Here is a 15,733-nt window from a genome sequence, read left to right as displayed (position 1 = left end):
ATTTCGATGTAATAAGTCGTTATGAAAAATATAACTTGCGGTCACACTGTAGCTACAGCTCCTTGCACACAAATGCGGAGATAACTAAGAATTTTATTTGTTTTGTGAGTTAGAGACGTACCAAGTGCAATGGCTACCTATTCCAACCAGCACTGGCTGCTCTCGCACATACGCAACTCGTTCATATCCACGGATGATACGGGCATCTGCGAGACGGTAATGCTGAGTGACGATATGCCGAAGCATTACCTGAGGAGATTTCAAACTGCCACAACTACTATGGATGCCCACAGACGCAGCGGTCACCGTCCACCCCAGGCGACACAGCAGCAACGCAACTCGGTGCCCAAAACCCCAGACACTGCCACACAATCCTCGCAACGCTCGGCGCCTCTCCAACATATGATCCCGCCTAGGATTGCGGATCCGCCATTGCAAGAAGTGGACTTCTATTGCTATCCAGGCCTGGATCTAAGCGATGATGAGGACTTGGATATGTCGACGCATTCGTTCGATATACAAATGTACCCCGAGGTAGGCGCTCATCGATTTCGTTCAAATACGGCGCAGAAACTGGAAAAATTGGACATTGCAAAGCGTAAGGCGGCTCGCATCAAAAGTGTAAACTACAACGAGGAAGTGTTACCTCCTGATCGCCAGGATTTCTTTATGAGAAAGCCAGTTAACGTGCGTCCTGCGGAGAAACCCTCAACATCTACAGCAACTGCAACAGCGACGAAAGTAGAGAAAACCAGCGAAGATGACCTTTCCGATGAGGGGGTAAAGAGCAAGTTGAGCGAGCAGCTTGCCAAGAGTCCCAAGCAAACACAAAATCGATTCATTCAATATGCGCGCTTTGACGGCACCGCCCAGGTGGGCATGCCCACAAAGCGCATCAATGTATATGTCAATATGCTGCCCGAGCCGGAACGCAATTATCCGCTCAAAATATGTGTGCTTTCCACGGCCAAGATCATCGAGGTGATCGGCCTCGTTTGCTACAAAACTACCCTACAGTATCCAGATGCAGTGCAGCTCAAGTCTGTGCAGCACTACGCATTATATATGACGGAAGACAACGATGACATGGATGACTTTCCGCCCCTAGACAATCGTGAGCCATGCTCCAAATTCGGCTTCTCACATCTGACGCTGGCTGAGCGTCGTCCACTGGCGCCCGTTACCCGCATCGATTACCAGCAAGGCACTAAATCCATCACATCCATGGACGACAAGGCGGCTGTCGCGGCAGCGCGTGCCCTGGAGAACATCAATCTCAATGGCGATGTGACAGATGGTGCTGCTGGAACAGGTGATGGCGGAGACAGTCCCCAGGATCATGTCAAAGAGTATGAGAAGCGTCTGTTGAACCACAATGATATGCTGGAGGCGCCCATGCATCGCACTTATCGACTTAGCATCATTGACAAGCGCTTCTTCAAATGCGACGTGACGCTGAGCGTGTCCGGAGAACGCATCGAGATCGATCAGCATAAAAACGCTAAGTTCTGGGCGCAAAGGAAGCCCGTGTCGACACCCATCGATTTGGTGGCACATTGCGAGATTGTGGAGCAACGACAATTGAAAGCGCTGCTGCGCATTTGGTTGAAATCGAACTCTTCGAGCGGCATGTCTTCCAGCTGCACGTCGGCACCGATGAGCGCCAGCATTACATCGCTCAATGCGGGCAACAACACCACGGGCATTGCCCATTCGCCCGGTAGTCCCGGGCACTATCCGTCGCACAGCTCACACTCGCCCTTTGGCCAAGTTAGCAGCATGTCGAACATACGGTTCAAGCACTATGACTTTGATACGGATGTGCATACGGCGGAGCAGATACGCAACAAACTCAACTGCATCCTTGAGATGCGCTCCAGCGACATACGACGCGAGTTCCTGCACCAGCGTGTGCGCAAACAGGAGAAACAGCAGGCGAAGCGGCAGCTGAAATTGTAGTATTTTGTTCCTATGGCTGGCCAGGCTGCGCCTCGCGCTGCCTCCTTGCTTCTCCAATGCTGGCCACACACACAGTTGAAGTTGTATTTTAGTTTGCTAACCTAAAGAAGCGTGTGTTACACATGTTTTTGCTAGCCCATAAGTATTTATTGAAACACTTAAGTAACTAAAACCAATCCGAAGTGCAAAAATAAATAGCATCAAAGTTCACAATTATGTTAAAAGACAAGCGGCTCCCTATCAGCAACTATTTAATACTTTATTACTAGAAATTGTGTAATGACAGCAACAAACAATCGTCATCGTGACACTGAATCTGGCGCCTTCGCTCGCCGGGTTCACTTCACTAACCAGCCGAACATGCAAAGCATGACCGAGGCATGCAAAGAGAAGTGATCATTTCACACATCACCAATACGTTTACACGTAGAAGGTCGCTCTCACTCTCTTCGTGACTAAAAGTTCTGCTGAGTATCGCGAGCGCACTCGTGTCACGCTGTCTATCTCTCTTTCGCTCGCATACGCTTGCGTAGTAGCGATCATTTGTTGAGCTACTTCCGCATTAGCAGCTTCAATCGGGGGCGGCTGACTCGCGACTTTGAAGCGGTTTGCAGGCGTTTTGCGCGCGATTAGCGTTTTGTAAGTATTTCCGTTTTGTGCGGCTCGTTGACATTGCAATTGTCTGTAATCATTGTGCAATTAATCTAACAGACCCCCAGACGGGGTCGGGCCTAACGTGCTGCTAACGGCTATTTTGTTATTGTTATTGTTTATTGCTAGCTAGTATACTTATAAGTTTGTTTTGTATTTTATTTATAGTTTTGCAATGTCAGCAAGCAGAGCTGGTGAATGGGGCGTACCTATGGGGCGGCTGCTTAAACGCCTTTAAGCAGCTGTTTAACCAAGTGCCGTTAGAAGTATGACAGATCTATGTGAATAGAGCAATAAGATATAAATTATACATTTCGTGAAACGATTGTTTTCGTCGATTTGCTGTTGTTCTAAGGCCAAGGTCGTCAGCGAAACGAAAAAAAACAATTGCAAATTCACTAACAACAATTGACATTTGAGGTCAGCAGTGCTAGTGATGGTGTTCATGATGATGACGACGATGGCGATGATGATGATCATGAACATGTGGATGATGCTGTTGTCTGGCGTGACTATATAAAGTCAAAACTAAACAAATCCAAAATGAATCACAATGCTCAATATCGAATGAAATTGGTTTGTTTTTGTTTTTGCCTTTTTTCTATATATTTTCACAAATTCATGGCCATATTTTATAGCGTGCTCTATTAGACTCTAGAAGGCTTCCCTTAAGCTTAATATGCGACTCATATGTTGTATTGGGCTCGAAGAACGTAATGAACATCGTAAAGTCCATTTCGGGCAGAAATGCAGGTAAATTATCCAACGCGTAGATATTGTGGAAATAAAGCGAACCCTGTGAAACAATCATAAGCAATTGATAGAAATCATTTTTTGATTTTTAAGTACAAATACCTCATGGAAAGGACACTCCTTTGGCATATTACTGTCTTTAACCATGTTTAGAAAAACACTTTGAGCCAATTTATTCGACATGCGTCTATCCCGTAGATATTGACAAACATCGAAAGATCCTTCGAATAACACCATTTCGGTTTTTTGCGTAGGACGTTGCACGAGAAGCTTGTACTTGCACCACATCAGGTTAATAGGTTCGATAAACTCCATATCCGAAGATATTCTTTCCATATCTTCAGGGCCAATACGACAGCTCAAGTTCTTATAGACAGGCCAATGGATATCACAGTCGAAGCTGTGCCATTGAATCTTGTAACGGCTTCGCTAAAGTTAAAAACAAACTATTAGATAATCTATCCAAAGAGTAAGGCAGTCTCAATAATAATATAATATAATAATAGTATATGTACTGTTTATGTATGTATATACGCTATATATACAATATTTAGATCCTATTCTTATTAGTATTGATATACTAATATGCAGACCTTTTCAATAAGTTAGATAATACTTAAATAATAATCATTATTTTCCTTAATAAATATTTTTTTGAGCAAATTAATAAAATCACACAATTTTTATTTTGGATTTGTGTTTTATGAAACTTATAGGGATTACAGTCCCTGATTATTACAAAACTTACACGAGCAGCATTTAACGAAGACCAGGAAGCAAGCAGCAATAAGCCTAAAAATGTAATACGACAGCTTTTGGCCATGGTTAGAAGAGCACTACAACAATTAGCTAAATACAAAACAAGTTAAAATTCCATTAAATACTTTCTGTTGATTATGGTAATAATAATCAGTTCCAGTTAAATAGGTGTACAAATGGTTAATAGATATTCGTACATTCAAGCACAATAAGCTTACTCCATTTGTCGTATTTTTAAACAATTTCTGTAAATGATAAATGGGAACTTTATATGGCATATTTATGGCTGGCCCAATCTCATGATATATGCGTATCACACATAGCCTTGACGGCTTGCAACTCCACCTCCAAGAGCTTGTGTAAATACTCAACTTTAAAATACCGTTTGATCTTTGTATTGTTTAGCTGCAAGGTGTCAAATGAATATACCCGTTATCAGTGTTATCTGCAGGGTACAAAACCCCAATTTGAATATCGCATGCAATTTGTCAAATTGTGTTGCAAGCTCAATGATATTTGTTGTCTCTCTTTTTTTTTTGTTGGTCTCTTTCGCATTTTCTTGATCTCTGCATTTGCTCATTGCGAATTGAATTTATTATCGGCAAGTGCAATGCGAACGCCGACAAATTGCCTTCAATATTGTGTGTGTGCATTGCTTATATTGTATTTTTATTTGTTTGCTGTTAATGAACTAAATTTGCGTTCGCTTTAGTAGAACATTTAGAATTTCACTTTGGCGAACGACTTGTAAGTAAGCACAGCTACTATCAGCTCATTTGCTAAAGAGCAGACCCACATACATACATATGTATATAGAAAGACTATATACGTTTGGCATAATTAGTTTGTGTAGGCTACAAGGATGTGAGTTGCTAGTTGCAGTTGCAGCAGACGAAACATTGTCGCATAAAGCTAATTGAAAGTCAATAAATGCTATATAAATTAATTAAAAATACACACAAATGGCAACCTTGACATTGAAAATGAATGACAGACAATAACAACAACAGCTACTAAAACTACAGCAACAACAACAGCTATGAAAAGTTCACGTATGAAAGTTGCTTGCGTTTTGGGATGCGGGTTTGTTCGAGGAGTGGGGGGCAGGGAGAGAATCGACGGCAAACTTGGCACGCATTGTGAGCGGATTTTCACTGCAGCAGCAGCAACTGCAACAACAACCAGAATAGCAGCAGCAACAAGCACAAGCTGCAGCAACAGTGTTGCGCATTGTAAAAAGTGAGCGGCCCGTTGTCAATTGATCAATTGCATAAAATAATAGGCCTAGGCGCATAATTTAATGTCGCGATTTTTGAAGGCCGCTCAGAGTTCTACTATATTGCACATATGCAGATTAATCACGATGCCAGCAACAACAGCAAACTAGACACCAGTTGCATGTGTCATGCAACCGGACAATAGAAATCTGATCCGATGTGAATAGATGCAACTATTCAAAGTAGCCAAAAATAAAAAGAACTCTGCGAACTTAACAATTCTTTATGTTTTTCTAGAAAACTTTTGAACTAACTTAATTATTGCATTTTTGTTTGCACTCTGTCAAACATTTCCAGCAATTTCATTATCGCGTGCAACTGGAATTTTAATCGCTTAATTGCAACGTTCAACAAGCTGCATAAACAATTGTTTAATGAGAATAGAGTTATTTAAAAGTATAATTAAATTACTCTTTTAATAAAAACAATTAAATGGGGTTTTTAACTGTAGTTTATGCTAATTTTCAAACAGCATGCAACAATTATACAATAATCAATTTGATTTAATTGCACGGTTACGATCTTATAATTTGCTTAACCGAAAAAACAAACATGTTGATCAGATACATTTGTCATAAAATCTTTGCAAATGGGCAGCACTTACGACGCGTGTGCGTTAGACTAATGGGCAGCACTGGTTGACATGTTCCATTTGCTTGGCTTTGGCTGTTACGCAATTTGGTAACACTTTTATTTAAAGGCGCACGAACAGCCGAAAGTGCCTGAAATGTGCTTTACATTATTGCCATGTCTTTCATTATGGCCATAACATTTTGCACATACCAAGACCAACCCACACACAGAGACCCGGACTTGGCACTGTCAGTGCGTTTGCATTAATTTTCGCTCAGCACGCACCAAACACCAAAGTGTGGCCAGTCCCAGTCGAAGTCGAAGTCACAGACGAAGTCGAAGTCTCAGTCGGAGTCAGTCAGTCTCTGTGTAAGCCATTCACAAAACGTTTGCGGGCCCAAAATGTGATTTTAATTGCACAACAATTTTTTTGTGTTCTTTATTTTTTCTTGCTGTTGGCCGGGCCCAGTTCTACATAGGCCTAAAGCGTGTTTTATGGGCTGTTCTCTGTACTGTACTGCCGCCTGACATTTACGTATGAATTGTAACCCAATTCTGTCGCTGTCGAAAGGCAGCAGCAGCCAACAGAGAGGAGAAAGAGCAGCTCGCGTTGCAGGCGTTGCACTTGCAATTTTTCAACATAATTGAACGGCGAATTTTTAATTAAAAGCATGCGTTCAAAAATAAATAAAATATGAACACAAAACCACAAAATATGTAACGCCAATTGTGGAGGTCAACTGGAGTCAGCCAACCCAAAAAAGAAAGAGATAGAGCGAGAGCAAGAGAGACGCAGACAACCTGTTCCATACGCTCAGATCAATCGCTAGTCGACATTGCCAGTGCCAGAGGCAGCGGCTTCCTGTCCAGACCGCGCTTTCTGATTACAATACAATAAATTGTGCAGCTCTCTGGGTCTGTCAAGGTTGCAACGAGGCGACGCCAACGTTGTCTGAGCTTCATTAATGAAGTGCCGAAACTTGGGCTCGTTTGTCGCTGCATCCATCCACCATCAAGAGGCACTTGCAACTTGCCAACTGAAAACTGAATACTGAATATTGAAAACTGCAACGAAAATGAAAACGACAACGAAAACGAAAACCGGCAACCGGTTCAAGTGGATGCCACCAGCAGCTTAGTCGGAGCTTAATGCAGGTGGTGATTGCAACTTCTGGCTCCAGACAAAAGGCGTTCACATCCAAGGTTGCAACGCCCTTGGCTGCTAGCCGAGCCGGCAATCTCAACCTGTTTGCCACTTCGCAGCCAGGTAAAAGGTTCTGGATGATGCAACATTCACTCTCTTCACCCGCTGTTCTCATGACCTAGTTTCTCTGCTCGATCTACTTGCAACACGCAACTCGGGAACGTGGAACGTGGAACGCCTGTCGATTTAATCAGCATAAATCAGCGTAAGCCTAAAGAGCTGCTTAATGCTTGATTAAGCATGGCTTTAAATCAAAAGCGTTGCCAATTGCAAAGTGAAAACCGTTTAAGCCATTGCCAATTATTGGCTAGAATCGCTATAAACGGCAACTGTTGCCAGTTGCCACAAGCATAATAACTGTGCTTCCATGTTTCCAGGCTTTTAACATTGAACTTGAGGTGAACAGCGTCATTTTTTCTCTGTTGTATTTATTTTATTTGCGTTTCTTGTTGTTTTGTTTTTGGGTGCTGTCGTGATTGCATTAGCCAGTTTTATATTGTTGTTATTGGGCCTAAGCATTGCCTCATGTCGTTTACTGTCATGCAATCTAATGAGCCGCGTCTGATTCACGCGACGTTTTGAATAACACAGGTAGAGACGTGCAAAGGCGTAGTGATATGATATAATATAATATATTGTGTGACGATTCCGTCTACTTTATAAATTATATTTAAAACTGTTTGTTTTCAATGCGGATTAGGCTGAAAGAGTTTTTAGTTAAATGACAAATACAAATACCTAAGAAATGGGTTTTTTCTATGGGAACTTCGAAGTTCTTCGAAAAGTGTTATACAAATTGAACAAGTTATTTTGACAAATTTGTTTGTGTTTTGAAGAAACCCAAAAATGTGTTGCACTCAAAAACTTGTTTGCTGCTGTGTCAGCTGCACAATAAACCGATCCCAAAAAACAAACAAAAAAAAACTGAGGCGCCTCGTTTAGGGTTCGATGTCCTCTGCATTACATTGCATTTCTGTGTTTGCCTTTCAAAAAATGTTCAAACATTCGTTAGAGTTCTCGTCATCATTATTATGATGATATCAATTTTGTTGGAAATTCCCCAACGTCAACAATTGATGTTAATTTATTTATTATATTTATATTTATTTTATTTATATACGAAAAACTGCTAAACTGGCAGTTACCTCAACTCGATTGATTTCATATGATTTCCATTCGATTCGCTTCGATTTGATTTGCATCACTTGTTTTGCGTAGGCTCAAGTGATTGATTCCCAAGCGAAAAATTTTGGAGCACAACGCGTGCAAAATGTCAACAGAAGGACAAACAACAAACAACAAATTAGAGTGTAAAGCAGTAACAGCAACAACAACAAATACTACACATACAAGTAATAATAATTATAATGCTCAGGCACTGATCATAAGCAGATCGACATCGCCTAAATGACCCTGGGCGCATTCAGCTCCAGCTGCAAAGAGTGTAGGCACAAAGCATCGACAACAACAACAACTGCGACAAAAAAACATTTTGCAAATGTGTGTGCGAAAAGTAAATAAACGTTAAATAAAAACAAATAAGTGCGTGAACAACACACACAACATGAACAACAATGCAGCAAACCACATGTACTTAAAGCCAAAGTGGCTTTTAGACCCAATTGAAATTTTGCGTCCATAGACTAGGCCAGAAATATGGCTTAAAGTAGCTGTGACCTACCCAAAAACAACGAAATATAATTTGCCAACTTCCTAGTCCAAATTGGAGATTAATCTATCTATGTACAATTTGATTGACACGCCCTTTTTTTTTGTATAATATTTTTTTTTTGGAGGCTGCCTCAACGACAAGCAAAAACAAATTACAAAAATCATAATTTATATTTCTTTCAAGTTTTCTTCTCAAGTTTTTGTATTTATTAAATAAATCATTTGTTTTGTTTTCAAGCAACACAAAAAATACTTGAATTGCTTTTTGTTTTGCGGTTTCTTATTATCATTATTGGTATTGTGTGTTAGTGTGTCTTTTACTACAAGGTTAGTTTTTGGCCATTGTGGTTGCTGTTGCTGGTTGCTGTTTGCTGTTGGTTATTTCCACTGTTTTGGCAAAAAATCATAATTTACTTGTTGGCAAATCAAATTGTGTGCGACTACTCGAAATCAAATGGCCCGCAAATGGCTGTCGTCAATTGCCAATTAATGGCCAGTTGACCTTATCGCACAGCAGCCGAAATGACATCAAGTATACGCCCCGTTTCGTCGAGCACTTGAGCTACAGGTTCTGTCATCTGTCTACTTTCTGCACTGCCATCTAATTGGATTGCAAATGTTTGTTACACATTTCCCTGATTGTATAAATTTATCAGTTGCAGTTGCCCGAAAGATGCATAGCAACTGATGCAACGCAGCGACAGCGTTTCATAAATGCCACTAAAGGGATTAAAATGCAATTGTTATTGCATATTGCATGCATTGCTTGCAACATGACATAATAACGAGGCGCCCCACTTGAGCTTGAGCTTGAACTTGACACTTGCCAATGCAAATGCAAATTGCATGCAGCGCAACAAAAGACGAGACAACGTTGCAGCTTATTGGCGTAATGCAACTATGGATTCGCTTTTCTCTACTGACGTTCGACGTGCCTCGCCATAACTAGTTGACATCGTAAAAGTGATTTACCTGCCAACTTGTTTGAGCAACAAAAGAAGCTAGAACTAACAAAATATAAATATGCGCTACAATATACATTGGTAAACCTCAAGAGTATTAAGTTTGTCTTCTCTTTTTAAGTCTTATCTATTTTGAGTATTATTTTAAACTATGGAACACTTCCTATTTCGATAAATACCATATTGTATTTTTATTTTTTTTTTAAGCCTTATCCATTTTCTAATTTATAGATAACTTCCTCTTTAGATAAACATATTAACTATACTCTAAAATTCATTATTCAATTATTTATTATTACATTAAAATGTGAGATTTTTTCCAGTTTTTTTTTTTTGCATTTAAAACCTTATCTATTTTTAGCACACTTTAACTATAGAAAGCTTCCTCTCCAGTTCCTAAACGGAACTGTCGACGACAGACAACACGTAGTTACTCCATTAGTGCGTTTACTCATTGTCTTAACCCTCAACAAATTGTCATTTGTTTTGCTGCCTGCCTGCTGACTGCTGACTGTTGCTTCCTGCTTCCCCATAGATAAATTTTAGCATGCTGGACTGCAATTTGTTTGACGGCAAATTGCTTGCAACAAGGTCACCAGCAAACGTTGCAATTGCAATTGCAACAGCAACAAATATATGTACATAACATACATATATTGTAAGGGGCTAAAAGCACTTTCCAAATTTTCACACACACTCAAAAACGCGAGACGCTGAGACAGCGAGACGGCAAGGCATACATTGCGTATGAGCAATGCGAGCAATTTGCGATCGTTTGCTGCTTGCTCAATGCAAACGAGCTGCAACAGCAACAGCAGCGGCTGCGGCAGCAGCATAAAGAAAGAAACAAAAATCAAATGAAATAAACAGAAAATAAATTTTGCAAATAAATAAATCGGAAGCACCTCGCAGTGTGCGTATCTGTATCTGTAGTTGTAGTTGTATCTGTATCTTGCCAGAACAATTTATAAGATATAAAATTCAAAAGCAAGAGCAACAACAACAAGCAGGCAAATGCATTGAGCGAATGTTGCTCTTGTAATTGTTGTTGTTTTGTTGTTGTTGCTGTTGTTGTTGCCAACGCAACAAGTTTCGTGTGCTGCTGTTGCCAATAAGTTGTCGCCGTTGGCGTCGCCGTCACAGCCGCAGTCGACGCAGCTGTCTCTCAGTGTGGTTGCTGTTGTTGTTATCGGCTGTTTCGTGCGTACTTGGACCGCTCAATAACGCTGAACGCTGTTTGCTGCTGCCGCTGTCGACGTCGCTGCCGCCGGCAGTCGCTGTAAAAACGAAACAAAAATAAAAAGAAAAAAATAAAAATTAAACGAAAGCAGAGGGTATTTAACCGACCTCAAATCAATTTGCAATTTCAGTCTATCTCCGCGTTGCAGCGTTGCATGAACTCGCGAACAAAACGGACAAACAAAAGTGGCAATAACTAAAGCAACAACAACAACAACTAGAGCAACAACAACAATATAAGAGCCGAAACAACTAACTAACTGCTCCAAAAGACAACGGAAATAATTAGGAAACTTGCACGGGCAACAACTGAACAAACGGAATAATAACAACAAAACACTTAAGCAACGTAAAAACATCGAAATTGAAATTGAAAACAGAAAGAAGTCAACCAAAAAAAAAAAAAAAAAAATACCCAAATGCAAACGCAGTCGAAATTGTAAATTTAAAATTTGTGTATTTATCAACAACAATTGTTGCGGTGCCGTTTTTACGACTATCAAATGGTGTCGGTGTCAAGCGCGGCCTAGAAAACAAGCAAATAAAATAAATAAAAACACAGCAGCAACAACAGAAACCGATATCGAAACGGATCCCACTCCCCCATTCCCCTAAAGTACATACTATATATACTATATATATTCCGACAGAATTCCGAGCACGTTCAACGCAGGCTGCAGAATTACGCAAAAACAAACTCAAGAGTCAACGAGCAACGAACAACAACAACAACACAGCAACAACAACAGCAAACAGCTGACGTTCAATGAACGCCCAAAGCCGAGAGCCGTAAGTGCAGACAGTGAGTGCCAAATGTAAGTGCACAGACAGCAGCTGTAGCTGAACTTGAAAGTGAAAGTGAAATTCGCCAGACGCATTCGAAAAAAAGCAGCAAATCATCACGACACAGCGCCAAACGGATTAAGATACACGACTACAAACATACACACAGATACAGATACAGATACATTTGCTGCAGATACAAAGATACAGTTACAGATACAACTTCACCAATACTCGACTGCTACATTTGAGCTACAGTTGTGAATTTAAGCTTTTGCTGGAGTGCCAAGCGTAAAAAGTGCTCAGAGCATCAGCCCAAGAAAAGTTTGAAAAATGTGCGATCAGGATAAAAGCGATTGCGACTCCTACGAGGTGAAGGCGCCTCAGGGTCACACCTTTGTGGTCAGTCCCGTCTCAGCGACTCCCATACTGACCGCTGTGCCCGTAATGAAGCCAGCGTCGCCCACGCTGACCCAACTGGTGGAACAGTCAGCGTCGCAGTTGGAAGAGGAGCAGGAGCAACCATGCTGCAGTTCACAGGCTGTGGTTCCGTTGTCCTCGTCACTGCCCTCGAAGCTGCTGCGTTTGCATGCCAAACGCTCAGCTCAGGCACTGCTCCATCAAATGGAGTCACTGGACTCGCAATTCGGTTCGGGATCTGAGGATGCGCCCTCGAGTCCCAGTGCACCGCCTCTATCGCCGCCTCCAATGTCCACACCCAGCGACGACAAGCTCATGGATGTGGGCATGGGTTCGTCCATCGGCGACTCTGAGGAATCCGAAGAAGATGACGAACTCAAGCCGCTGGCCGTCGACAATCACATCATGCACGAGCCGGAGCAGAGCGAGCGTCAGGTGTCACCGCCAGCTGTGCCGCTGAGCGAGGCCAATTTGGAGAAGTTCCGCAAGCATCAGATGGATAACATCTATCTACATCCCAACTTTAGTTTGGATGCTTCACCGCCACCAGCTGTGGCGCCAGCCAATTCCCCAGTGCTGGAAACACGTCGGCCGCATCGCTCGTTCCTCAGCCTAAAGAAACCTGCCGAGGAGGAGTCCAAGGTGGAGCCGGCAGCAGCAACTCCCGACCAGTCACCACAGCCAGAGTTGCCCAACGAGATTGATACGCTGGATCCAGCGTTAGTCCCAAGTGAGGAGCTGGCTGCCGAGATCACCGATGCTGTCGAGTTTTACTTCTCCAACGAGAGCATACTCAAGGATGCCTTCTTACTGAAACATGTGCGCCGCAACAAGGAGGGCTACGTCAGCCTCAAGCTCGTGTCCAGTTTCAAGCGTGTGCGCCAGCTGACACGTGAATGGAAAGTGGTGGGTGATGCAGTGCGTCGTAAATCACACAAGATCGAGCTGAATGAGCAGGGTACCAAGGTGCGACGCCTTGAACCGTTGCCCAGCTTCGATGAGACGATGCCATCGCGCACGATTGTGGCCTGCGATCTGCCTCTGGACAAGCTGAGCATTGAGAAGGTCTCGGATCTGTTCTCCAAGTGTGGCGAGATTGCCCTGATACGCATCCTCAAGCCGGGCATGGCCATACCCGTGGATGTGCGTCAGTTCATGAACAAGTACCCGGAGTTGCAGCAGAAGGAATGCGCACTCGTCGAGTACCTGGAATCATCCTCGGCACGCGATGCTCGCCATCTGGCGGGACCTTTCCAGGTCTACGAGATGGTGGCGCCCAAGAAGAAGACGGGCAAGAAGGCGGCAGTAATTCAGGTGGCTGCACCCGTTGCTCGCATGGTGGAGAACTATCGCTACTACAACGAAGCCAACTGCGAGCGCACGCGAGGCGGCAGCTTCTCTGGTTTGCCCAGCCACGAGCCGATGCACGATCTGCGCTTCAAGCTGAAGCGCAACAACTCGGACTTCCAGCCGAGCTACTATCAACAGCAACAACACTTGCAGCAGCAGCAGCCGCATCATCATCAGCTGCCCAACTATCATGGCCATGGACATGGTGGCTATCAGCACTATCAGCCACGTGGCAGCATTGGCCTGGATCAGCAGCAGCAGCCGCCGTCTCCGGGTTTTTTCGGCTATGCGCCGCGACGTTACAGCAATACGTCCACAATCTCGGCCAGCACGGCTGCTGCCTTGGGCGAGCCTTTAGCCTCGCCCTCGGCTGTCGTCGCTCCCACAAGCAACAACAACAACAGCAGCAGCAACGGCAGCAATAACAACAACAATCCAATTAATCCGGTGAGCAGCTTGCAGCGTCGTCTGTCCAACTGCTCCGAGCAGAACTTTGCGCCCGAGTCTATGTCGCGTCGTGCCAGCAACTGCTCCGAGACTGGAGCACCACAGCGTCGCGACTCGAACTGCTCCGAGAGCTGTCCTTGCTCCAGACGCGTCTCGGACTTTGGCCAGTCGGAAGCATACCGCAAGACTTCGGTCTGCTCCAACGGCAGCTGTCCGGGTCAGGGCGAGCGACGTTACTCCAATGGCTCGATGCAGTTCGAGCGCAGCTTCTCCAATGCCAGCGATGGCAATGGCTTCTATCGTCGTCCCTCAAATGACTTCAATGTGGTCGAGCGTGAACGTGAGCCGGATCAGCTGGTGGGTGGAGGCGGCGGTGGCTATCAGGTGTGGCCCAGACGCTACTCGAACAACTTCCAGCAGCAGATGAGCAGCAAGCTGGCTGCCTACGATAATGCTCAGTACATTGGCGGACGGCGCATCTCCACAGATTCGGGCTACGATCGTCGTTACTCCTTTGGCTCCGAGTTCGAGGGATCGCCACGCTCCCGCACCGGCAGCTTCCTCAGCAGCTACAAGCATGGCGGTGGTCCGGGAAGCGACTTCGATGGACAGCCTCGTTCACGTACTGGTAGCTTCCTCGACAGTTCGCCACGCTCCCGTTCCGGCTCATTTGCTCAGCGTGCTGCAGAGAGTTTGGTGCGCACTCCGATGGGTCCGGATGGCAGCAAGGGATTCGGACAAAGAGCTAGGAAGTTTGGTCAGGCTGTGTCGCCGGTCAACTAGGGGAAGAGAATTGTTAACTAATTTTAGTGGGTAACTTTGTTTTTCTTTTGTGAAATTATTCAATGGCTGTACACTGTGATGCTGTCCACCTGTCCAAGTACCACGAACCATGCCCACGCCCCCTTATAGGTATAAGAACACTAATGAAAAATAACGAATTTTTAGTTAGTTTTTAAGATTTTAACTTAATGAATTGGCAGAAGAGAATGTGGCATTTCTAGCTGGAAGTTGAGTTAACCAACAACACTGCCACTAAATAGCTTAAGTCAACAGTGAATCCGACTCCAAATTATGGGAATCTCAAAAAAGTTCAAAAGAGATTTCAAATCAGGCAGCGAAAAAGAAGTTACTTAGTTAGGATTCCTTTAATTGTTATATTCTTTATAATCACTTTAGATTTAAGCCATGAGAAACGCGTCACAATCGATGACAGCTTTGTTGAGAGAAGTTTAAGAACATTTTTTAATATTATGCCATACCCTAAAGTGGCCATAATGAAGCATAATTAAATGCATAATTATTGCGAAAATCAAAATAACTTAATTAGACACTCAGGTTTTTTAGATTAACGAGTTACATTTCTTCTTTTGAGAACAGCAGCAGAAATGCCATATTTTCTTCTACAATCGATCTAAGTTTTTTATTATTTTATTTTTTCGTTTTCGTTTTTATTTTCTGTTTTATCTCTGATGCAATTTTTTGTAGTAAGTAAGTAAATTTTTAAATAATGAAAGAAGAAACTTGGTTGTCCTTTTGAGGAAACAGCAAACGGTTTATTACAGGAGAGAATAAAAATATTTTTCATTTTTAGCTTTTAATTTTTTTCGTTCTTTTGTGCGCAGCATAAATTATATTTTATGTGTTAACAATCAAATTATATAAAATATATATACTTAATAGCT

At 43.0% G+C, this 15,733-nt stretch overlaps 3 protein-coding genes across 3 annotated transcripts; 2 read left to right on the top strand and 1 right to left on the bottom strand.

The window, feature by feature from the left end:
- The first annotated feature begins 37 nt into the window (after nt 1-37).
- On the top strand, nt 38-2,186 carry LOC117570474 (stress-activated map kinase-interacting protein 1). The gene has a single exon (XM_034252157.2). It carries the CDS (start codon nt 130-132, stop codon nt 1,957-1,959), a length of 1,830 nt encoding a protein of 609 aa, XP_034108048.1. The 5' UTR covers nt 38-129; the 3' UTR covers nt 1,960-2,186.
- Nucleotides 2,187-3,185: 999 nt separating this feature from the next.
- LOC117566581 (uncharacterized) lies at nt 3,186-3,765 on the bottom strand. The gene is made up of 2 exons (XM_034246123.2): nt 3,466-3,765; nt 3,186-3,406 (listed from the first exon to the last, which is right to left on the bottom strand). Exons 1-2 carry the CDS (start codon nt 3,697-3,699, stop codon nt 3,230-3,232), a joined length of 411 nt encoding a protein of 136 aa, XP_034102014.1. The 5' UTR covers nt 3,700-3,765; the 3' UTR covers nt 3,186-3,229.
- A 7,418-nt stretch (nt 3,766-11,183) lies between these two features.
- Nucleotides 11,184-14,948, top strand: LOC117570044 (uncharacterized). Its single transcript, XM_034251469.2, has one exon. The coding sequence runs from the start codon at nt 12,165-12,167 to the stop codon at nt 14,829-14,831; it is 2,667 nt and encodes an 888-aa protein (XP_034107360.1). The 5' UTR covers nt 11,184-12,164; the 3' UTR covers nt 14,832-14,948.
- The last annotated feature ends 785 nt before the right edge of the window (nt 14,949-15,733 follow it).

The sequence above is a fragment of the Drosophila albomicans genome, chromosome 3, assembly GCF_009650485.2.
Source record: "Drosophila albomicans strain 15112-1751.03 chromosome 3, ASM965048v2, whole genome shotgun sequence".
Lineage (NCBI taxonomy): Eukaryota > Metazoa > Arthropoda > Insecta > Diptera > Drosophilidae > Drosophila > Drosophila albomicans.
This window is presented reverse-complemented; position numbering and strand designations above follow the sequence as displayed.

Coding starts and splice junctions, on each gene's coding strand:
- LOC117570474 (XM_034252157.2), top strand. CDS start 130: ATGGCTACCTATTCCAACCAGCACTGGCTGCTCTCGCACATACGCAAC.
- LOC117566581 (XM_034246123.2), bottom strand. CDS start 3,699: ATGGAAAGAATATCTTCGGATATGGAGTTTATCGAACCTATTAACCTG. Junction 3,407..3,465: donor AGGAGTGTCCTTTCCATGAG/GTATTTGTACTT, acceptor ATTGTTTCACAG/GGTTCGCTTTATTTCCACAA.
- LOC117570044 (XM_034251469.2), top strand. CDS start 12,165: ATGTGCGATCAGGATAAAAGCGATTGCGACTCCTACGAGGTGAAGGCG.